The following is a 24700-nucleotide window of genomic DNA, read 5'->3' as shown; positions in this document are numbered from 1 at the left end:
CTACAGATAGGCAAAGTAAGAAAAATGCTGCTTGAGAACTCATTAGAGTTTGATGTAAGGATATTTACTTTTGTATATTTTGACGTGATGTTGACAACTTGTGTTTTAATGGTGATAAAGCTTTAACTTTTTGAATTGCAGTGTCCATTGTCATTCAATAATCATTGTCTGCCCCACATTGTCTGACACTCACCCCCTTGGAGTTGCCATCATCGGACTGGGACATGGAGTTGAACACCTCTAAACGATGCCGGCTCTGATTGGAGCTGCACCGTTCAAGACAGGAGGCGGGGCACACGGTCCCCATATTGTCTTGGCCAGTGCAGTGACAGATGCCCACGCAATGGCCCTTTTGGACCCCGTGGGTGTATCATCAGACCCGGGGGTCGTACTCAGGAAGGTCGCTGTCAGTCACCTCAGAAGGACAGGCTCCCCCACAGTCTTCCATGGCTCAGGAACCACCTCGTGACACCAAAGCTGGCACCAAAGCCAGCCCTGAGATCGGGGCTAGTGCTGCCCCAGCACAGAGTACGAGATCATCAGCACAGGGTGACCCCTGTGAGCCGGAGGGACGGGGCATCATCTTCGTCTTCCCCATATGAAGTGGGAGCAGGGACATCAATATCACCGATTCCTGTGGACAACAGAGCTCCAGGAGCTACTAAGGAGAGTGGCCCAGAACCTGGGTCTTCAGGTGGAGCAGGTGACTGGGACAGCTGATCCTATGGTGGACGTTTTGGCACCACTCAAGTTCCTGGGGCTACATACACCAGCCCCACAGAGAAAATTTTTTAAACCCCAGCTTCTTCTGCGCTTCTATCCTGCACAATCCAGGCAGGATTACAGCAGGAAGCAGGGCAGGAACCATAGGTGAAAGTCACCTTAGCCCCCTTCCAATCAAGGCCAGGGTTTAGCGAGGCAGTCCCCTGGTCCTAAGCATACCTTTTGAGGGTGAGCCAGGGCAACGCACCAGACCAGATGCTTCTCCATGTTTCTTGTATCATCTATCCCACTTCTATCATGCATGGGCCCAGATAACTTCAGATCACTGTGTCCTGTGCACGATAGAACTGGGATATTCTCTCCAATTCTGTTCTCTCCCTCCCTCCCAACCCCCTTTTCCATCCTCTTCAGGTACCCCTCTCATGAGCAACTTCTAATACAAGAGATGCCCCAAAGCTTCTTCTTCTTTCTCTCACAAGCAGTCCTACAATATAATCAATAGAAATGTTAGTGTAATGAAGGGAGCAAGGCTTACCCCCAAGTTTTAGTTTTCCTTAAACATGGAGCAATATTTTCATTAATCACTTTTGTTGCCCAATAGATATCTGATCTAAAGGTTTGATTCTGCTCTCCCTTACACAAGCATAAATCAGGAGTAATTCGGTTGAAAGCAGCGCAGTTATAGCAGTGTAAACAAGATATGAGATCAGAATCTGGCTTTACACCTATAAAGTGGCATCTTTCCCTAAGAATGTACAGTGCATTGTATGTATTGGAAATTCAAGCTGCCTTTTTTTCTGTTGGGGCAGTTGTGGTGATTTTTACCGTGAGCAGCACTTTCTGTGCACTTGTCAGCTACATCAGATCCATAGAATTTGGGGAAAAGAGTTGTGCAAAATAATTTGCAATGAACACCAGAAAAAATCAAGATAGTATCAAGGTTTTGTATGAAAAAGCAGAATCATTTTGCAGATTCAAGCTTGTGTTTGTTGTATCATTACTCTTTTCCACCAAAATCAAAAAATTTTCCTCCAAAAATAGTCAGTGGTCGAAATGACTCTTCGTTTTTTTGGGGGTTTTTTTGTTTTTTTTTTAAACCTCTGATGAAATTTGACAAGATATGTGCATTTTTCTAAAGAAAAATGTTTACCTATCTGCAATTCTAGTCAGGAGTGGAGTGTTATCAAATAAACTCCGTGATGATTAACCTATTGCTACTGCCCTTCATGAGGTGTGTGCCCTTTTGTAGGAACTCCAGTTAATTCCTCCTGCAGGGCAGTAACTCATTAGACTGGGACTGTGTATTAATTTAAATACCCATTATTGTGCTGGCCCTGTTGTCACCTGCACAGCAAGAGTAAAGAGGTTAACATTTTTCATTTTAATACAAAATTCATGCCTTTGTACTTTTCCCAAGAGGGCTGTTACCGCTCCATTTTAAACTGTGCCGATTGATATATTTTAGTGATTCTGAGCTGGTCTCCTGCATCTAACAGTGCTATTTCTCATTCCCATCAGGTATAAGTTTATCTATTCATGGGGCTGAAAAGCGTGTGCAAATCTATCAGAGGAGAAGGGCAGGAAGCCATCCGCTATCACAGCATCTACCTGTGGTTAGGCATTCTTCACTCCCACAAGTCAGAAGGTCAATAAAAATGGAAGCCTCATCTTCTGGATCTAATATACCAGCAGTTACTAAAGGAAAAACAAAAATCCACCATGCAGGTAACAAATACGGCTTGACAACACTTTTCAGTTTGGTTTACAGATGGGCATATGCTATGAATCTTTGTATTCATACTTTCAGATCATGCTTGCATGGGAATCAATAGATTGATCGAAGGGTCAATAGATGGATGGTCATTCTGCCTATGTTTGGTATGCTTGTTCACAAAAGTTGTGAGTTCTGTCAGACAAAGCAAGAGTTAGGACAGCTGGCTGATTTATGGGGAATGGGAAATAACAAATCAAGTGTCCTTTTTTTAAAAAACAAACAAACAAAAAAACCCAATTACAATATCCCACAGTAATGTCCAAACACTGCCACTTACAGCGCTTTGAACTTTTTTTGTAGAATATGGGTGCATTTTATATTTGATTAACTTAATAAACAATGGGCTAGATTCAACCCTCTGAATTCTGTATGCATCACTGTGTAACTCAACAATCTGATTTCTTGATTTGAAGATCACAGCATGTCATAAATCAGAGTGCAGACTATGGTTTGATTCCTGTGCTAGGCTGGAAAAATCTGTAAGACTGAAGGAGTAATTTGTAGTATGGATTAACTGTATAGTAAAATTAACCTTTTTTTATGAGGACAGAGTCTCCCGGGCACCATAAAATCCTAGTGGAAACTTGAATACACTAATTGTTAAGCAAATTTCCAGAGCTACTTCTAAAGTTTGGTTTTTTTTTTACTTATTCCAAAGGAATACACGTGGAGATGCCATGTTCAAACATACTTTTGCAATGCAATGCAAATAAAACTTCAGATCTGAATGAATTTAAGATTAGGGCTGTGAAATAATGTGGTTGGATTTTGTGGTTTACACAGTGCAGGGTCTCACGGAACTTTCAGTTTGCTGCACTTAAAAAGGTCATCACTGCCCCCATGTAAATAAATGGGATCTATTGTCTCAATGAGTGGGGATTTATGTGGGAAATAAGGGAGTTCCACATGTAAATCTTTGCGTGCTGTATTTACACGATCTTGCAGATTATTTAGTAAATGCAGTACATTAATTATTTTAAAAATTACAGTGGCGTTAAATGCAAAATATGTGTTGTCAGCTGCTATACAATTTGTATTGACTTGAATTTTGGGTGACCATATTATTCACAACAGCACAAGTTATGCATATCTTACTAAACATGTGCTAATTACAATGTTATAGCATCCCACACCATCACATATTTTACTGATGCCAATTACTTTGTCCATTTCTTAGTCCTTTTATTTTTAGCTTGTTTTTTTCTCTCCTTTGAAGCACATTAGTTACTATTGAAACAATGTTGTCATCGGTATGACAGAACTTCATGACCTCCACCTGCAGTATAATGTCAACTGACAGCATTTTAAAAATGTAAAATCATGTTTTGTGAAATACAAGTGTTTACATAATTATTGCGAACATGTACATCATGTTACAGTAACAATATTCATTTTTGTAGAGATGTAGGTTATCTTTATATTCAGTCATGAATATGGTTTATGGTTTAATACTAAATAATACATACAGAACAAAATAAACAAATATTGACTCCGATTTAGGAAAGTATTCCTGATGGGATGGATTTAAACATGTCCCCACATGCTTTCCTGAATTGGAGCTATTAGTAGGTGTCAGAATGGTTTTTGGATGACTTTTTTTTTGCAGACATTAGCTTCCTATAAAATTATGTAGGATTAGTTCATCTCTATTTATGGTGAATATGTTGTTTTTATAAAAGAATTAGCAGCCTGTGTGGGACAACCCAATAGAGGGACCTGATCCCATTTGATGCTTGGGTGCCCTAAACTTAATTTGAAGTTAACTCCTACTGCAGTCAATGGGCCAATATTAGTAAATTGTTTTGTAATTACATCTCTCGTCATAGATATCTTGAAATATCATACTTCATTCGGTATTGCAGTAAAACAATGTTGTGATGTAGGGCCTTAAATGTGATTCTATATCAGAAATCAGAATTTGTTTCCCTTTTGAAGTTAAATAACAAAAATCCCGCATACATGCAACTTACTTCTAAGAAATACTGTGCTGGAATATCTTCAGTAATAAATATTCCCTCTGAGAGAGAAGATTAATTTAAATTTTAAGCATATTTTATTAATTCATATTGAATGACAAATTAACTGTTGCTGTCTTTAGTTCTATAAATACCTACTTAAACACTGTTTGTTTGTTTTTTTTTAAAAAATCACTTTATTCAAAGACATAGGACAGAAATGGGGTGGTGGTGGAGAATTGAAAAGGTTCTCACTCTTATTAATGAGAGAATCATAGAAGTTATCAAAGAATAGGACTTTAAAGTATTTTGTTCTCAGATCATCCCCCTGCCATTGCAGGGCTGTTGCCTACATTATATTCTTGAATAATTTCTTCAGTCTAATTTTAAATAGCTCAAGCAGTTGAGTTTCTTGCTCCGCTCAGAGGTAATATTCACCCAGTCAATTCAGGCTGAATATAAAGTAAACTTCCCTAATAGATCTCACAATTAGGGAAGTTTACTTTATATTCAGCCTGAATTTTCTCTTGCTCAAGTAACAAATATTCAGAACATGAAGAGATTCTGATTAAATTGGAAATCTAGAATAGGGCTAGGAGAACTTGAAACAGTGGTTCTAATTTTCATTAATCAGAGAAATCAGAGCTGAGGTAAAAATCGGACTCTTTTCTAAAGTGCTAGATCAAAAAGGAATTTGGTTTTCTTCCTCTGACAGTGTCCTGCTACTGTTTTCTACACACAAAGATGCTTATCTTTGTCCTTTTTCTTCCTGCCCAGAATGGTACCATTTAATGATTTATCAATAATTATTTTCACTTATTTATTTTGACTAAGGCTGAAAGTAACCTAAGTTGTAATGAGGACAATGAGAGATTTCTATATGTCATCCAGTGGCTGCCTTATCAAACAGCACTTCTTTTTTAGGTTGTCCTCTCCCCTCCCCATACACACAATTTTATTTACTAGTGGATAGTACTGCAGCTGCAATCTGATGGTGTCAGGAATGAGGGCCTGCAGCTGGGCCTGGAATCAGCTAGCTAAGGACAGCTGAAACCTCTAATTGGCCAGATCACCTGATTGGCTGAGCAGCATTGCCGGGACTGTTTTTAAGCACAACAGTAGCACCTGGCCACAGGCTGCTCAACACTTATGCATGCAGTTGTGATTGTGCCATCTTCCTAGGCTTGTTCCAGTCCTGCTCCTCTGCCTGGTTCCTAACTCCATCTCTGAGCCTTGGCTCAGACTTCTGGATCTTGACTCTGGCCCTAGCTACTAGGTTTTGACCCTCCTCCCCCACCCCACGAGTCCACGATAGATAGTTTATACTGTTGCTCTACGTGTTGCCCGCACCACTGAAGTGGCAATATAGCAGGGAGTTTTCTGTAGTATGCCTTGCTTTGTAAAAAGCCCTTTCTCCAGGGTGAGGCTGAATAGAGTTACTGCAACAACTATTAACCTACCAGCAACTTTTCAACTCAGTGCTGAATAAGAAATAGAGAGGCAGTCTTGCTGTGGAGGGTGGCAGTGAATCTGCTATTTTAGTAATTGCCCTTAAACCTAAACTCTCGCCAGTAACTTCTTTCATATAGTTTAAAAATTACATTTCTATCAGCTCAGATGTTCTCTTCATAAAATTTCCTTCCCGTCTATGTGGCTATCCTTGAGGTCTCCTCGTCTCACATTCTGCTTCTGCTTCTTCTTGATCACTTGTGGAGACATGATGTGACACTGGGGACCATTGTGGGGTTCACTGTTAGTTGGCTTTTCTGCTGTACTTGCTCTCTCCACGTGTTAATACTGAGAGACTTCATCATCATTTTGCTCCTATTACGCCTCTGGCTTTTAGGGCAGTGACAAAGCTCCTCCACTCCTGTCTGTTTCTGGCAAGTCTTTCAGTGGTTCCGCAGCGGTGCCCCAGGTTTTTCAGCTCAGCTTCCACAGCTATTCCCCATGTTGTTTTTGGGCGGCTACGCAAAAAGTTTTAGTCGTTTAACTAAAGGAGGGAGGTCATGTTCCTCCAGTTTAAATTGGTGCAAACATCACACCTTTATTTAAACTGGGGCAGTTGGTATGTGTAGACAAACTCAGAGTGTAGTTCTGTACAGACTGAGCACAGAGGGAAAGAGCAACAGCAATGGATTAGCCCTGTCACCAAGTACTATATACAAACTTAGTCATGACTTCTGATGTCACTGCATGCCTTCATGTGAGGTCAAGAAGCAAACTTTCTGTCTAGAAGAGGAAACAAAGACTAAAAAGGGCGTGTCCTTCCCCCTAGATCATAATGATATGAGCATTTATACTGATCTAAATCTTCATTCCTACACTGGATCTGGGATGGGCTGGGGGTTCTGATTTCTGGCAGAACCAAACCACCATCCTTAGTCTGTGGTAAAGTACTTCTCAGTCCTGGGAAGTGTTGTGTTGTGGTTGATGAGGCATTGGCTTATGAGTCAAAACACAGGGGGGCAGATCCTCAGCTGGCATAAATTGCCATAATTACAGATCTGCCCCTAGGGGTCTCTTCTCAACAGTGCTGTTGGTTTTCTATGTGATCTTGGGCAAACCACGCTATACTTCTCTTTCTCCATATGCAAAATAAGGACAATAATGCTTATGCACATTTGTAAAGTGTCTTGATAGTTATACAAAATGCTAGGTAAATTCTAAACATTATTATTACTATTCTACTTTGAATTATATTTCCATTATTTAACACTCTCATTTCCTTTCAACTATCTAGCGGAATATAGAACCTTTTAAAGAACAGTGAATTTTCCTTATGGCTCTAGCATTATGTTAGTCATCAACTATGCACTTCTTCTGTCTCTATTTTTAGGTGTTGCTAGTTGCAAGGGGTTTTTGTTTTGTTTTGTTTTAGTGTGTAATGTGAATCTTAAAGAAAAAGAGCATTGCTTAAATAACAGATTATTTGCGGAACTGGAAATCAGACGACTTTCTGATGCTTCTTCATTGTCTTGCTCTCATTCTCATTTAAGTGCCTATCCCTGTGTAGAGGGCTTAAATGGAAACAAAGTGGTACATATGCCTTGTGCTGGCCCCCTGCACAAATGTGCTGAAGTAACAGTTTTGTGATTTTGTAGAAATGTAGGGTGAAATTCACCTTTATGGAGAGAGTCAATGCAAGACGCTTCAGTTCCATGCAAGCCCTCAGAAGAGAGACGGGGATTTAAATAGCATATAAACCTTGTACTGGGGTCTCCTCACAGTGGTGAATTTCGCTCAGATTTCCTCAAGGTGCTGTTTTGAGAGCAATATAATGAGCAAGGATCAGGAAGTCATATTTTTAAGAAATAATATTGATGAACTCATCAGTTCTTACCCTACTTAAATCGAATATAGGAGATGGACAAAACAGATTTAGAAAAATGTGAGGACCTTATGACTCTGGGAGATATAGAACTGTGGATGTTTCAGTAGATGTTAATTCTTCTGATCAGAATGGGAGTTACCTCATTTTTATATTAGTATCAGAAAATATTGCTGGGAATCAAAGGTTATTTTTAGTGATGAATGAACCTAAAATCGTGTGATTCAGTTGGGGCAATGAATCCAACATTACTGCAATTATGTGCATCCACAAAACAGAACTGGAAATATCTTCTTTGTGAGATTTGCAGTATTTCTTGGGGGTGGGGTTTGATCAGTCCAAAAGGATGACAGTAAAAGCACAGTATTTCTTTTAGTGTTACTGCATTTCCATTTGCACTCCTGGATGGAATTCAGAAGTGTAGAGACACTTGAAAATGAGAGAGTTGGGGAAATATGGGAGATGAGTTTTTGTTCAGGCTTGTTCCTTTTCCTGAATCAGATGTTGTATCTCTAAACATTTTGTAAAACATCAAGACCTATAAGAGAGCCTTTGAAAAAGACAGCATTTAAAAGAGAAATTTCTCTCCCTTTCTCCTGGAACACAAACTTCAAAATTCTGAAAAATTCTAAATTATGCTGTTTGAGTTATCCTATCTTTAGGCAGCAAAAACAAAGAAGTTGCAGTGTGGGGAGCTTCTGTAGGTTCACATACAAAGATCCATATTCACATTTCATTGCTCCTATTCTATTCAGACTAATATGCAATAGGACTCCACTTATGCTACATAAAGAATTCCAGTCTGGGAAATTAGTGTGCCAAAGATGAAAGTTGTTGGATGATGAATTGTTCCAAGGTAACGATGGGACTGCGGGAGTGGCTGACCTGTCTGCCATGAGATGGAAAATCAGCTAGTTTTTCTAGCAAAGAAAAGCAATTTGTTAAAAGAGCTGATTGTCTCAGTCTGGTTTCTAGTTGCCATATCCATATTACATGGAGAAAACTTTTCCCAGTGGTGGTAAGCAGTACCCCTTTGGCTGTCGCAGCAGTAGGGTTGTGGGCTGAACAGGCCTAGAACTTAAATTGTCTTTGTATTCCATGGTGGTCCCTCTAAGTCAGGGTTAAGGCAATTGTTTGGCAAAAGGGAAAGCTCACACTGCTGTACCCTTGTCTGGTCAAGGAATAAATAGGACTTCAGTTTCCAATCTGTTAATGTGACATATTCAATGGGTACTGTATTTGCCTGTTGAAAACTTATTTTATTGAGGATGTACATAAAAGTCCAGTAAATAGCTAAGAAGCCCTTAGTCCAACAGATTCTAAGAATGTTCTGTACACTTTTTGCTTAGTGTCCTATTCATTATTTAAAAATAAGAAAACCCTCACAAACCCAAAGAAAAGTTAAATTGTGAATTGGAATTTATTTGATATTCCAAATAGGTAGTATGGGTACACCCATGTATAAATTCAGAATGATCTGGACAGACTGGAGAAATGGTCTGAAGTAAATAGGATGAAATTAAATAAGGACAAATGCAAAGTTAGGAAGAAACAATCAGTTGCATACTTACGAAATGGGAAATGACTGCCCAGGAAAGAGTACTGCAGAAAGGAGTCTGGGGGTCATAGTGGATCACAAGGTAAATGAGTCAACAGTTTATACTGTTGCAAAAAAAGCAAACATCATTCTGGAATTTATTAGCAGGAGTGTTGTAAGTAAGACACGAGAAGTAATTCTTCCGCTCTGCTCCACGTTGATACAGCCTCAACTGGAGTATTGTGTCCAGTTCTGGGTGCCACATTTTACGAAAGATGTCGACAAATTGGAGAAAGTCCAGAGAAGAGCAACAAAAATGATTAAAGGCCTAGAAAACATGACCTACGAGGAAAGATTAGAAAAAAATGGGTTTGTTTAGTTTGGAGAAGAAAAGACTGAGGGAGGACATAAGTTTTCAAGTACATAAAAGGTTGCTACAAGGAGGAGGATAAAAAATTGTTCTCGTTAACCTCTGAGGAGAGGAGAAGAAGCAATGGGCTTAAATTGCGGCAAGGGAGTTTTAGGTTGGACATTAGGAAAAAACTTCCTGTCAGGATAGTTAAGCACTGGAATAAATTGCCTAGGGAGGTGGTGGAATCTCTATCACTGGAGATTTTTAAGAGCAGGTTAGACAAACACCTGTCAGGGGATGGCCTAGATTATACTTAATCCTGCCATGAGTGCAGGGGACTGGACTAGATGACCTCTCGAGGTCCCTTCCAGTCCTATGATTCTATGATAATATTTAAATAAGCTTTATATCCAAATACAGTGACACACTTACTGAAATCACTAGTTCCTTGCATTCAAATAGACGTCTAGCATACTTGTTAGAATTCACAGGATCTTTTTTGTAAAGTTCTTGCCAGATATCATAAATTGTAGAAGCAACGTTTAGAGAAGCTGAAAGGAGATGCATGTTGCAGTTGTCATGCTTTTCCTGCTTTTTTTAAGCTGTTTTTGATTTATATGGTTCAGTGAAATGGTTCACGTTTATTAGTTTACTTAATCACAGGGTATGAAATAAAAAGCAGGGGTGGGAATGTAGTGGTATTATATAGTAGAACCATTAATTTCAGAGGCTCTGAAAATGTGCAATTTTTGCGACTGTGGGAGTCCAGAAACTAAAGTTAAAAAAAGGTACTGTACTTTATCAGCTCAATTTCAAAGTCTCTAGCTGTGACCACCTTGATGGAATTCAGAGCTGAGCAAGTATTACATAGTTTACAATATGTTAAACAAACCTCATCTCTTTTTCTGTTCACAGAATGGCCATAGACAGGTTGTGATTTCCTCAGATTTATCGATTATTCAAATGTGTTATGAATATTCAGTATTCAAGCTGTATTGCTTAGAGGTGATTGGTTGGAAACCAATGCTATTTTTGTTACTGTTGGGAGGAGTGCTTCTGGTGCAAAGTCAAGCATCTATGAATTCAAAATTTGTTTTTTTATTAATGTTTCTGCTGGTAAAACCCTATCACTCAAATAATCCCAGGGAGCAACTTGTACAAAGGGCACAGCTGAAACAAATTCATCTCAACGTTCAAATTAGTATTCATCGAAATATTTTTACATTTACCCAACTGTACTAGAGCCTTATTTTTTTAAATACATTTGTGCAGGGTATATCCAGAATTTCTTTGTTTGTGATGAGGAGAAGTGGTATAGAAACTTGAACATTTCTTTCTACCCTGTTTCTGAAACTAACTTGCATATTACAGTGACAAATAATTTCACAAATAAAAATGTTATACCATCAAGGAGCTAAGTTTTCCTGAAAGATGCTGAAGTGAAAGCTTTGGAGCCTGAAATCTTCTCTTTATCTACAGTAAAGATACAGAACAGTGCATGTTTTATGCACCACCCTGCCAATATGTACCAACTCTGAGCTGGAAAGACGATATTACCTCTCTGGATAAAGAGATAGTTCAGACTCCCAGCCCATTCATTCCTTATTCACTGCCAGCAAGGGGAGCAGTTAATGTCAGTTGCAATTTGGATGCCTGTCAACTAAGAACTGGGCAGAGACTGTGATTACTTCTAGTCACTAGCCATTTTGAGGTGGAAAGCTCCAGATCTGTTGCCAGGGCACTCAGTCATCCAGCCCACTCCAATATCTATCTATACTGTTGTTGTTTGGTTCACAGCTACTATTACTGTGTGAGGGAGAGGTCTAGTTCTTTAAAAATTCCTGTGCTGTATTAAACTCGTAAACAATTCTCACTAAGGATTAGGAGAACAATTTGTGGACAATTGATATTCAGGCAATCCAGTAATAAAAGACGGTGCTTGTAAATGGGCTCTCTCTTGTGCTTTTTAGATTGTAAGCTGTTTGGGGCAGGGACCATGCCTATCTTTGTGGTTTTGTACAATGCTTGGCACTGACTGGGGACTCCAAGCATTACCAGCATAGGAATAAATAAATAAATATTACAATAGTAAAAGTAAATGTTGGACATGACTGGACCATTGTGAACAGTAGCCAGTGAGAAGAACTGAAATCAAAAGAAGAGGTATGATCATATTTCTTAGTTTATGGCTTCAAAAGAGTTTGACTGTGAATGCAACATCAGTCTTTCCTCCCCTGAGAGACCTATATTTTAAAACCTTTATCTTTTCAAAAGCATATGTTTCTTCACTAGTGATCAGTCTCCTATTTTGTGCTGTGAGATGACCCTTCTTTCACTGATGCACTTAGTTACGTAGTATAATCATTAAAATTAAAGGGCACTTAAAATTAAAAAGGTCATAGAACAGTTTTAAACAAAGGACTGGGGGAAAGCTGACAGGTGAGGTGGAGCACATTGTTTAGACAGAGACATCCCTTAGGGGAGGATCTATTAATGGAGATTCTCTATGTCCTAGTAAGGAGGAGAGGATGGAAGATGATAAAATACCGGTAGGATCTGATGAGAAACAGTCAAATGAAAAATGTAATGTAATCAAGTAATGGCAGACACCTAAAAAGTGACAAGTTTTTAAAGTGCTTAAATACAAATGCTAGAAGTCTAAATAAAAAGATGGGTAAACTAGAGTGCCTCGTATTAAATGAGGATGTTGATATAACAGGCATTACAGAAACTTGGTTGAATGAGGATAATCAATGGGACACAGTAATACCAGGGTACAAAATATATTGGAAGGCTAGAACAGGTCAAGCTGGTGGGGGAGTGGGACTATATGTGAAAGAAAGTGTAGAATCAAATGAAGTAAAAATCTTAAATGAACCAAACTGTATCATAGAATCTCTATGGATAGTAATTCCATGCTCTAATAATAAGAATATAGCAGTAGGGATCTATTACCGACCACCTGACCAGGATGGTGATAGTGACTGTGAAATGCTCAGGGAGATTAGAGAGGCTATAAAAATAAAAAACTCAATAATAATGGGGGATTTCAGCTATTCCCATATTGACTGGGCACATGTCACCTCAGGACGGGATGCAGAGATAAAGTTTCTTGACACCTTAAATGACTACTTCTTGGAGCAGCTAGTCCTGGAACCCACAAGAGGAGAGACAATTTCTTGATTTAGTCCTAAGTGGAGCACAGGATCTGGTCCAAGAGGTGAATATAGCTGGACTATTTGGTAATAGTGACCATAATATAATTAAATCTAAAATCCCTGTGGCGGGGAAAACACAACAGCAGCCCAACACTGTAGCATTTAATTTGAGAAAGGGGGACTACACAAAACTGAAGAAGTTAGTTACACAAACATTAAAAGGTACAGTGCCAAAAGTGAAACCCCTGCAAGCTGCACGGAAACTTTTTAAAGACCATAATAGAAGCTCAACTTAAATGTATACCCCAAATTAAAAAAACATAGTAAGGGAACCAAAAAACTGCCACCGTGGCTAAACAACAAAGTAAAAGAAGCAGGGAGAGTCAAAAAGGCATTTTTTAAAAAGTGGAAGTTGAATCCTAGTGAGGAAAATAGGAAGGAGCATAAACTCCTTTACAAGTGAAGTGTAAAATATAATTAGGAATTAGGAAGGCCAAAAAAGAATTTGAAGAACAGCTAGTCAAAGACTCAAAAAGTAATAGCAAATTTTTTTTTAAGTACATCAGAAACAGGAAGCCTGCTAAACAACACCTCACATGGCACATTTTGTACAAGATGCATCATAATTATGTCATAATCATACCACTATGATGAATATGGAGTGCAAAGTGTGACAAATAGATATTACATTTGTAATGTTTCTAAGCAAGTAATGAACTGTGTTATTTACAAAGCTGGTATATTATTCAAGTAGACAGAGGGCAGGGCTAGAACACTCAGTCATTTTGTTCCTGTACTGCTGGTTTTATAAATGTGTCGTCTTTGCAATATGGTTCTTGCCTGAAAGAGGCCAAGACTTATCCATTTAGACCAAAAACTTACATGTCAGACACAATAGAAAAAGAAAAAGCTTCTTGCAGATGGCCTTTCAAAAGACTGAACAAAATAGCCCTACATTCTTTAGATGTGTAGTTATGATTAGGAAGGGACTCTGACAGTAATACACCTGGGTTCTTTATATTGTGCCACCAATCTCCATATCAAGTTTGCTCCATTTATGAGAAATACAAAGACTTATTTTCCAACTGCAAGCCCCACAGGTCAGTCTGGTCTCAAAATTAAGCTGTGTCCTTTCTTAGGAAAAGTTGTGAGGTTTTTTTTATTTTTTGAATGAGGAAGGAACTGATATAAATCAATAATTGTAATTGCATATCAGAGCCAAGAGAAAATTCCTAGCACTCCTGGGTGGCCAGAGACGAAACACACAAGAAATACATAAAAAATCAATATGACAGTTGATAAAAGAATAGTACAAGTACGACCAAAAACTTTGTCCTCTGATTCATTCTTTGTGCCAGAAATAGGGTTCTTGGATCACAGCTGAGATTCCTTTTTGTTGGTGTTACATGAAGAACAGTATAGTGGATCTTATTGTCTCTCAGCTACACATACATGTCAGGTGTCTAAGACACCAAGGGCCAGATTATTTTTAGCCCTTATGCAAAAGAAGAGGACACACTGAGCCTTTCTCCCCATTGTGGGAATCAGGCACAGTTGTTTTTCCTAGAATGAGGGAATGGCAAGGACTGCTTTCTGTACTGCCCTGGGAGCACTGCCTTGGCCCTGAGCACACCTTCCCTGCCTGCATCAGCCTCTGGAGTGTGAGTAGTGCATGGGGGGAGTATGCTGCACCCAGTAAAGCAGTGTAGTAGAAAGCGTGTTCCCCTTGCATAATAGGGAGCTCTAGGAAGCGGAACGTTTCCCAGTTATATCCCTGGGGCAATGCAGTTGTTCACTGCTCCAAACATAAAGCACAACTGATGCCTGGTTTACAATACTGGGTTAGGTGACGTAGGCTGCCTTGCATTGACTTAGCCATGGAAGTGTCTTCACTTAAATTTGGGTCCTGCCGACATCAGTGCCTCTCTATGCCGATTTTACTAACACCATTTTTCCAAGTGGTGGAGAGTCATGGTTGATGTAATTAGGTCGACACAGTGTCAGTGTAGACACTGCGTTGCTTACATCGACTGCTACTGGCTTTCAGGAGCCATCCCACAATGCACCACACTGACAATACAATCAATACAAGTGCTCCTGGTGAGGACATGCACCGCTGACACAAGGAGCAAGTGTGCTCACGCAAGCAATTTAATAACTGCGGTGGCTGTATGCCGACATAATTCAGGTTGACAATTTAGTTGTGTAGACATTGCCTGAGTGTTCAGTATTTGCAGTTACAGAACCTCATAGGTAACATTCAGGGTTCTTCCAATAGTAAATATAGGGAAGCACCAGTACAATGGAAAACTGCACATAAGCCTCAATTCAGGAGAGCACTTAAGTGCTCTTCTGGATCAAGGTCATAATGAAGTAATACCTTAGCTTAGGTAAATCTGGCAAGCTTTTAAGGACCATCTAAGTTGTGCCTACTTTAATGCCCCTTTGTACTGCTAGAATGGCGGAAAAAGACTTTAGTGTAAATGAGAATCAAGTTCACAGGGCCAGATTCACCTGTCTGGTTAAACTGTGCTTAGAGCAAGACAAGAGGAAAGGATGTAATGGTGCCCTTAGTCCACCTTTACAGCTCCCTGATCCTCAACTGGCTTAATGGGTTGGTTTTCCAGCGCAGTTGAGCTGCTGGTGTTTGCTGTAGGCATGAACCGGATGAATTAGTGTGTTTGGATAATGATGGCAATGATAAATAAGGCTAATATTTTGTCACACATATATTTAGTAAATGTCACGGATAGGTCACGAGCAATAAAGAAAAAGTCACGGAAGCCCATGACCTATCCGAGACTTTTACTAAAAATATGCATGACAAAATGGGGAGCTGTGGTGTCCCCAACTGCCCCTGGGTCTCCCTCCCGCACAGCCTGTTGCTTGGAGCTAGCTACGTGGTCCCTGTCTGTCCACGGTGGCTGCCAGGAGGAGCGGGGCATCCCCGCCGCCAGCAGCGGCTCAGGTCTCCCAGGCCCCACTACCCATAGTGGCTGGGAGCTGCAGGAGCCCTCTTCCCCTCCCCCCCACCCCCCGCTACCTGTGGCGACTCAGAGCTCCGGGGGAGGCGGTCGGGGTACCCTGCAGTTCCCAGCCACCTCGGGCGGCAGAGGGACCCTGCAGCTCTCGGGCACTGCAGGCTGGAGGCCCGGAGGTCTCTGCAAGTCACAGATTCTGTAGCCTTAATGATGAGCTATGATATAAATGTATTCTTTTTAATTGCCTGTAACGCTCAAATCCATTTGGAAAGACAGTCTGGAATCTCATTAAGGTTATTCTGATGTGACATTTTATAAAATCACTGATGGCCCAGAGGATGTCAGTTAGGTCACATTCCTCGTCCCTAATGCAGCCAACATTTCTGCTTCCCCCATCAGCCCATAGCTGGCATTAGACTTGATCAAGCTCTTTGAAATGAACAATTTATTCAACAAATGTTTGTTTCCTTTATTCCTTATTTGTCTACAAACAGTTCAGGACATTGTATAAAGTTAAATGACAACTACACTGATCTTTCATTCATAAAAATCACCACATTGATCAAATACAGGTAAGTTTTTGATCTTACAAGGTAGGTAACAAAAATGGAAGACTGCGTATGCTTTAACAAGTGTACTGACAGTGTAAGAAGAAAGAAGCACAACCAAAGTATAATCAATCCTACTGTCACTTTTAGGTAAATTAGAGTAAGGGGAAATGGACTAAATTTTCTGGTCTGTCTAGATTCCAGACTTTTCCAAATGGATTCAAGAGTGGCAAATAAACAATTACATAAACACACTATTACTGTTGCCCCTTTTCAATCTGATCAGCTAGTCAAAGAATGGCCCATAAGGATGTTCATGTTGGAAATAGAAATTGATGGAGTCTGATGCTTAGGGGGATGTTGTTTATTTGCATAAAACAGACACATCCTGTTTGTTTACAAGGAGTGTATAAAGTTCTGCTTCTCCAAATGCAGGAGGACCCACAAACAAAAGGAGCAGTTTCTTAGCTTACAGCCCCAAGCCTCTTTAGCCAACAGCCCCAGATGCTCGCTAGCTCTTTCCAAACACTGTGCTTGCAGGCTGATGCTTGGCTTTCTTCCTTTTGCCTCTGCCCCTCTCTCTCTGTTCTGTGTATTCTGCCTACCCTCACCTCTCTCTCACCACACAAACCCACCAGCAGAAACTTTTGAGTGGGTTCACATACTCCTTTGTCCTACATGGGGGCTTAACTTTAATTGTGCTAATTGAATGGTCCCTTCTGACCTATCCATTTTAATTCAACTGTTTTAATTTCTCCCAGTTTATAATGTTAATGTATCATCACTGTTATCCAACCAGTATTTTTTATAAGGCTCATTTCTGCTGTGAACACCCACATGTACATTGGATTTTTCACTTATTTCTAAAATGTGATGATCTTAGCTATTTCTGAAATCACATGAAGGTTGTTCCATCTGATGAGTTCTGAAACAGCACTTTCCCCCCGCCTTCTCTACTGGTACTTTTGTGAGGTTCAATTACCGTCACTAGAACTTAAATGTACGAAATGCTGTCTTTATTCTTTTGGGAAAGCCAAAGACAAATACTTTTCAAAATGAAACAGTATTGTTCTATCTATTTAAAGATACTATAAATCAGCTTTGTTTAGAAGTCACATTTATTATGTCAATTGTGTGTTTTTATAGTATGCATATAATTGACCAGATTCTGAACTCAGTTACATCTAGGGTTTCCACCGCTGAGGGACCAAAAAAAAAAGGGACATCTGGGATAACCCTGAGCCTGTACAACTGGACAGCAGGCAGTGTTTACTGAGCACCCTTGCAGATTTCCCAGGACAGCTGCCTCAAAAAGGAGATGATCCTGGGAAGAGCTGTACAGGTGACAACCCTAATTATATCAGCATAAATCCAGAGTAAGCCTGACTTCACTGGAGTTTTCCTGGTTTTACATCTGTATCACTGAGAACAGAAACAGTCTATAACATAAGTAGGCCCAGAGTCTCCTGTATAATCTCTTCATTTTGTGCTATTCAGGAGGTGCAAAATAGATGGATTACAGCCAGATATGGCCAGAAAGATTTCTCCTTGCAGAGGGTGATTCCTCACATTTGTAAAGCCAAGAGGGGTAATAGAGCCAGCGCCTATGCCAGCCACTAACCCTACCCCCCATCCTCGGCATAAGGGGTCTGCTGAGGGAGGGGAGGACTAAGTGTGGAAGAATGAGCTCCGTTCTGCTAATTTTCCACCAATGTAAGATCCCTTAGGAACTTTATGCTAATGGCATAAGTTAAAGTGGCCCCTCAGCTGGTCTAACTAATGCCAGACTCAGGCCAGTGTTGTAGCATGAAGCTATAACCAGCTGCTTTATCGGCCTCGTCCTCCCCTGAGCCAAGCAGAGTTCCGAGGCAGGGACGCATTGAGCCCATAGTGTTTACAAGTATCTTAGCTTTATTCACATTAAAATAATTCATCATACATCAAATCTTAAGCAAAGTCTGTTGCAATACAAAAAAGAACCCTTAAAGTACTTTTATAAAATAATTAGTATAGTTATTACATTGAAGTTCTTGATCCAGCTGTACACCAAAAGCCAGTTGTGAAAGAGTTGTCATTCTTTATAAAAAGACAGAAACAATTTGGCTTTGGAATCTTGTTTTTCTATTGCAAAATGGTATGTTTATCTTTTCCTATTTAAAATGTAAATAACTTCTTGTATTCATTTGAATCACTTTTGAAATATTGTTAAAATTAACCTGGATTTTTTGTACTTTTTCATCAGTTGTTGATTCTCTGCCATTTCCCTTACAGACAGATGTTATTCAACCTATAGTCAGAGAGGATGTTGTGAACTGTAGTAATGTTCCCATAGAAACAAAGAACTTGATTTTCTACTCTGAACCATCATCGACTATAGCCTGTCTTACGCAGTGGTGTTGTAGCTGTGTTGGTCCCAGGCTATGAGAGAGGTGAATGGTCTCTTATTGGACCAACTTCTGTTGCGGGAAGGGATAAGCTTTTGAGGAAAGCTTGCCTCTCACCAACAGAAGTTGGGTCCAATAAGAGATATTACCTCACCCACCTTGTCTCTCATAGTCTGTAGGATAATTGCTAAAGCACTTACAGTCATCAAGTCCCTAAGTTGTAGTAATAATAATAGGTGGCAGTCTACCAGGTCAAATGCTTTCTAAAGGTCTAGAAACATCACCTCAATTTACAGTATTCATCCAGTTTCTATCTTAATGGAAATATATCATGCTTTAATGTAGTAAGGATAGAATCCTGTGGCTTAAATCTAAGATCTGTAAAGGCTTTTGTTCCAGTCTGTATCATTATATATTTATCAATGATATAAAAGTGTGGGAAGTGCTTTCTATAGAAAGACAGATTCCCTTGCTACACAGGGGAAAAAGCTTTCAAATTATGGAAAAGTACATAACTGTTAGCACCATTGCACAGTTGGGGAAACCCAGCTTGTCATTACAGTTGCTTGAAGTGATATTGAAAAACTTCAGAAACAAGGTGAGCCAAATTCTGAACTCTGTTGTTCCAGTGCTACTCCACAGAAGTCAATGGAGATTGAACTGAGCAGAATTTGGCCTGGCACTTTCTTTGTCTTAATCATGCAAACAAACAACCCCCACCCCAAAATAATAAAATGCTGGAAGGCCTGAAATGCATAAAAACAGGTAACTCTGTAAAAAAAAAAAAGGAACAGAATATGATAGCTGTTGTTGCAGTAAATCGGTGTTTGGTTCCTCTCTGGAGAAGTGCACAGCATAGGAATCTTCATGGCTCCTTTCCTCTAGCTCCCAAGAGAAACTAACACCCAGCTACCATGAATAGCAAGCTGTGGTGGGCAGTCAGCTACCTCTGGAGAATGGTAAGAGGCCCCACAGGTATTCCATTCAGGTGACCTTGTGCTAGTGCTGGTCAGGAATAGCCCATCAAAAATATTGATTTTTGTCTATTTTTTTCCATCATGGAATTAGAAACAAAAACATTTTTGTTTAGAGTTGATTTGAATTGAAATGTTTAGTTTCAGATCGCTCTGATGTAAATCTCCATTGACCTGAGCTCTCATGCAGCAGCAACACCAGAGGGGCGATCTGCACTGCATCATGGGAGCTGTAGTTCAGCTGGGGAGCTCAGCATATACAGGGGAGAATGGGACTAGAGGGAGCCAGAGTTACTGCTCCCATGAGGCAGCTCAGCTGAATGCAGATCAACGTCAAACTGATCCAAAAAGAAACATTTTTATGTTTCCAAATCAAATTTTTTCTAAAATATTTATTCCATGAAAAGTTTCATTATTTCAACTCAAAGGTCAAAACACTGGAATTTCACACAGGATGGACAGTCTTCTGCCTCCAGTTACGCCTCTTGGTTCCTGACTTTTGCCGTGTGTGGGGTGGGGTGGGGTGACAAACCCTTCCTCCTGGACCAGTGATACTCAGACCCTAGTGGTTCAGGAGCCATATATAAAGTTGATAACTTTATTGGTTATTAACATAGTAAAAGCACCCTGATTGGTTAATAATTTAGACTGAGTAATAATTAAATCAAACAATGTTTTAATGTCATGTGCTGCCAAGAGCCACAGGAGAAACATTAAAGAGCCACTTGTAGCTCGCAAGCCTCAGTCTGAGTATCACTGCCCTGGACAAATTAATCCTAAAGAAACTCCGCAGGAGAACTGTAGAATTTTCCTCCCATTTGTCTCTTCTTCTGGGTTTTCCCACACGAGGCCATGATCTGGGCAGGGTGACCAAGAGAAACTGAAATCTTATGACCAATTTAGAGCTGGTCTGTATGAAACCAAATGATCCCCACGTGCTTAAATTTGGGGCTTTATTAACTACAGTCCAACAAAATGCAAATTCTTGTATTTATAAGGGTTACTGTCCACACATATAATGTACTTCAATATGCTTTTTCCTGTAACTCTACTTTCAACAGTTCATTCTTTACTCCCTTTTTACTTACTTGAATGATACAGTACTAGCTATGTTGTCAACGGCTTTTACATGATGGAGCACGTTAGACTATGTTACACTACAGTTTTAACAAACACCTGCGTACATCTCCCCTTTCAAAGCAGCTGCAGAAGCAGCTGTGTTTTAACCAACCTATGCCTGCAGCAGCATTCTCTCACATTCTGCTTCTCCCCAAACATACTAAAGCTCCCCAGACACTGATTATGACAGACTGTCATCCACAGTCACGACTGCCAGCTCAGCAAAACGTTACACTGTCTGGCATCATGCAAACAAAATCAAAGTAATTTTAATCTATGGTTTCTGCTTTTGACACGATAGATGAGCCAATATGTTCTCCATCCAAGTTCATAAGGTGTGAATCATTAAAGCCAATCCACCAATTCAGACATTGGGAGGGTCTGTTTAGGATTAATTCCTTTCAAAAAAATATAATGGCAAAATGTAGGTAAATAAAGTTATTGACTTCATATCTGTACCACTCTTGCTAAAATATCTTGATTTTACACAGCACCTTTACAGTGTTAGTGATCTACCCAGCTGTATATAATAGGAACTCTTAGAAAGTTTTGCATCCACAGGGATTATTCACCCACTCCTGAAATCTGGTCACCTCTGGTGGAACATAACAACTAGTCTATGTCAGTAAAACTGTACAACAGGTTTCGGCCATTTTAGGAGGGGATGTAGAGAATAATTTCTCTAACTGAAACTACAAGCAGGCATTTTATTAGGCAAAATATAATTACCCATGTTGGGGTTTCCATTACTCTTGCTCAATGTTGTCCTACTAAAGAGACAGATGCCTCAAAGAGGACCATCTACCATGTAGCGTATCAATCATTCGCTAATCATAATCCATATCAGATTTGGAGTTCAACCATTACAAAATTACATGTTCAATGCCAAAGTGATAAAGAAAGTCAAACCACTGAACTGATAAAAGTCACTGGGCAGCTACCTCTATGGCAGAATTCTTTAAAGCAATAAACCTTTTCTCTACAGAAACCTCTTCGGAGGAAACATTTTCTTCATTTGGACTATTTCACTGCAATTTGGGGTGGAAAAGATTATAGTTAGAGAAAGCAGGATAGCTAATCTTCCTGTTGGAAACAATGATCAGAAGCCAAGTGGCAAAATTAAGACATATTGTTCTCGAAAACCTGGCTGGTCCAGTGAATTACAAAGATCAGTTCAGTTCTCCTGCATGCATTCAAAAATATTGAGATTTCAGAAATGTCAACACTCACTTTATGGTCCTGTTTATAAAAAATATTCTCTCTATTTCTAGGCCAGTTTGTGAAATGTGTGCATGTGTTTTTCTGCATGCATGGGCTCAGATGCTCACCTGCAAACCATAATATGCCTATATCCACACACATAAATCTAGAGGTGTGAACATCAGAATTTGTGTGCATACAAAAATGCACAAACTTTTGAAAATCTGGTCCAAACCTGATTATTAAGGTGGGCTTTTGAATTGTGTGACACATCTTCTAAATGTTACTTGTGATAAAAGCTTACATGATCTATACAATACGGCCCCGATCCAGCAAAGCACTTAAACAGATGCTTAATTTAAGAGAGTACTCCTGCTTACCAGTAGACACCTGTTTAGGTGCTTTGCTGGAGCTGGGCCTAAATGACACTTTGTTTTAACATACTGATCTAATATGTTTTCAGTTTATTTTATGAATACGTTAAAGGTTGAGCAAGATGGTTGTAAAATAAAATTTTAATTTAGAGCCAAACCTACATATTAAAATGAAAAATGTTTTAAATCTGATTATTAATTCAGGGTAGAAAAATAGTATATTCAGAACAAATAAATGGAAATACTGTCGTGCTTTTTGAGACATAGTCACAATGGTGAGAAATGCTGTGGCTGCATTTTAAGTGTTAATGTCAAGTTTGTGCTCAGTTACCTCACTTAAATTGAACTAGTGTCAAATTGAACTAAAAACAAATCTTACTTTTATCTTTTAAAACCTTAAAATTTAATTTCATATTTGCTCCACTTCTACTTTTTTGTATTTATGTTATTGTTGCAGAGAGAAGACCATTTTCCTACTAACAACCCAGGAAGTATCCCTTATAGTTTCCTGTAGGAGGATCAGACACTGTGGCAGTAATGAGGTAGCAGTTAACTGCTGAAACAAGGTAGAGATGCTAAAGTTAGGCTGGAGATGCTTCAAATAGGGAATGACCTGGGAAAATCTGAGCTAGTTTGGGGTACTGGAGACCAACATCTGTAGCCTGCCAATGATATCTGCCAGCCTGGGGGATTCTCTCTAAGGATATCTGGAGGCAGGGAAAAGATACTCAACAGCTGCCCAGAGAAGTCTGCCGTTGTAGCAGACTGGAAGCAGTACACATGGCCAACTAAAGAGATCTGCTTATTTGCGCCAGAAAAGAACAATGTGTCCTTCCATACATATCAGTTTACCTTAGAACTCCCCCAGACCAGGTGGGAGATGTGGTGTGTGGAGTTCTGTCAAACCAATTTCATTATTAACTCCCAAGCAATGTAAGCTTCCAGTGTCCACTTTCAGTTTCTTTATGCTCCTGGAAGAGAAGAATAAACACGTTTAATTTGGCCAGTAACTCAGCCATTCCTCCTCTCAAAAACATTCAGCAGCCCTCCCATGAAAGGGGCTAGGAGAGAGACTGCCAAGATTCAGCTTTTTCTTCTTCTTTTTTCTGCAGCATGAAGGATGTGGGAGAAGGAAGGCTTTCCATTGATTTCACCTGTAGTTAGCTCTTGGAAGGCTCGGGTGTTGGTCTATGTTGTGAATGTGAAATGAATACAACCTTACTGTTCAGTTCGTGCTGGTGAATGCAGGATTGTGGTTAACAATATATTAAATCATGGATGACTGAGAAAGGATGAGGCCTCCAATTTGGTGTGTATTACGGAAACCCAGCTGGATGATACTCAAGTATCAGGGGGTACTGGATGATACTGTTGATCTGGTTTTCATGTAGTCTAGCCAGGTATTAGGGCAGTGTGAACTGAAGGAAGATGAGTGAGGAAGTGAGGTGGCTGTGCTGTTTGCATACAGACTGAACTGCAGGGAGACTCCCGTACCAAAAATGGATCAAATACAGGGCATGATATCTTGGTCCCACTGAAAGAAATAGCAAAATTCCTGTTGACTTTAGTGAGGCTAGAATTTTTCTCAGGATTCCATCTAGTAGGCAAATCCTGACATGGAATTAAAATGGGGATATTTTGAGTGTATTGATTTCCCTGATGTGCTGAAAGTCCCTTCCTGAGCTCAGGAAGTTGCACACCATGGTGGTGATAGTGGTACTGTAGCTGATAATGCTTAATGACATTAACAAATTTGGATGATGAGTCTTCTGTGTCTACTCATGATTTTCATCCTGACTACGAGATTATGCTAAATGGTCGTTAGCGTAATGTTTGTGTTGGAATTAGAGGCTGGGCAACTGGAAATTTTGCTCAGGTTAGGGACTGACCATTGTTTTTGCATGTTCTGATTGGGAAACACCTTTTGTGGAGAGGCAAGGGAGCTGTTTTGATGGTCTACCTTTGCACTTTAACAGAACTGAGGGAAAATATTGGCCCTTGGATGTACCATTCTATTATTGTATGAGCCTTTGATCTCAACCATTGATAAAGTGGTGCTTAGGCAATCTCTTTGCTGGCTCCATCCTCAAAGATCACCTTGGTTTACAGATGACTTGGCAAAGAGAGAAGATAACTAGAGCAAAAATCATGGGATAATTTCTTTGCCTTTACTAAAGAATTTGCATAGCCCTGATTAGAGGATTTGTTGTGGCTAGTGGGTGCCTGGTCCAGCCGAGCTGTCTCCACTGGGAGGCTGATTTGTGTTCCTACTACTGGGGGGAAACTGTGG

The 24700-nt window shown here is 39.8% G+C and overlaps 1 protein-coding gene across 6 annotated transcripts in view; it reads left to right on the top strand.

Annotated features, from left to right (window-relative positions):
• The window catches only part of ANO4 (anoctamin 4), a 288655-nt gene that overhangs the window by 69761 nt on the left and 194194 nt on the right, over nucleotides 1-24700 (top strand). For all 6 annotated transcript variants that reach the window (XM_073327406.2, XM_073327405.2, XM_073327407.2 and 3 more), the window contains exon 2: nucleotides 2242-2448. In XM_073327406.2, coding sequence (XP_073183507.1) covers nucleotides 2379-2448 — 70 coding nt within the window. In that variant the 5' untranslated portion in view covers nucleotides 2242-2378. The remainder of the gene's footprint in view (nucleotides 1-2241; nucleotides 2449-24700) is intronic.

The sequence above is a fragment of the Lepidochelys kempii genome, chromosome 1, assembly GCF_965140285.1.
Source record: "Lepidochelys kempii isolate rLepKem1 chromosome 1, rLepKem1.hap1, whole genome shotgun sequence".
Classification (NCBI taxonomy): Eukaryota; Metazoa; Chordata; order Testudines; family Cheloniidae; genus Lepidochelys; species Lepidochelys kempii.
This window is presented reverse-complemented; position numbering and strand designations above follow the sequence as displayed.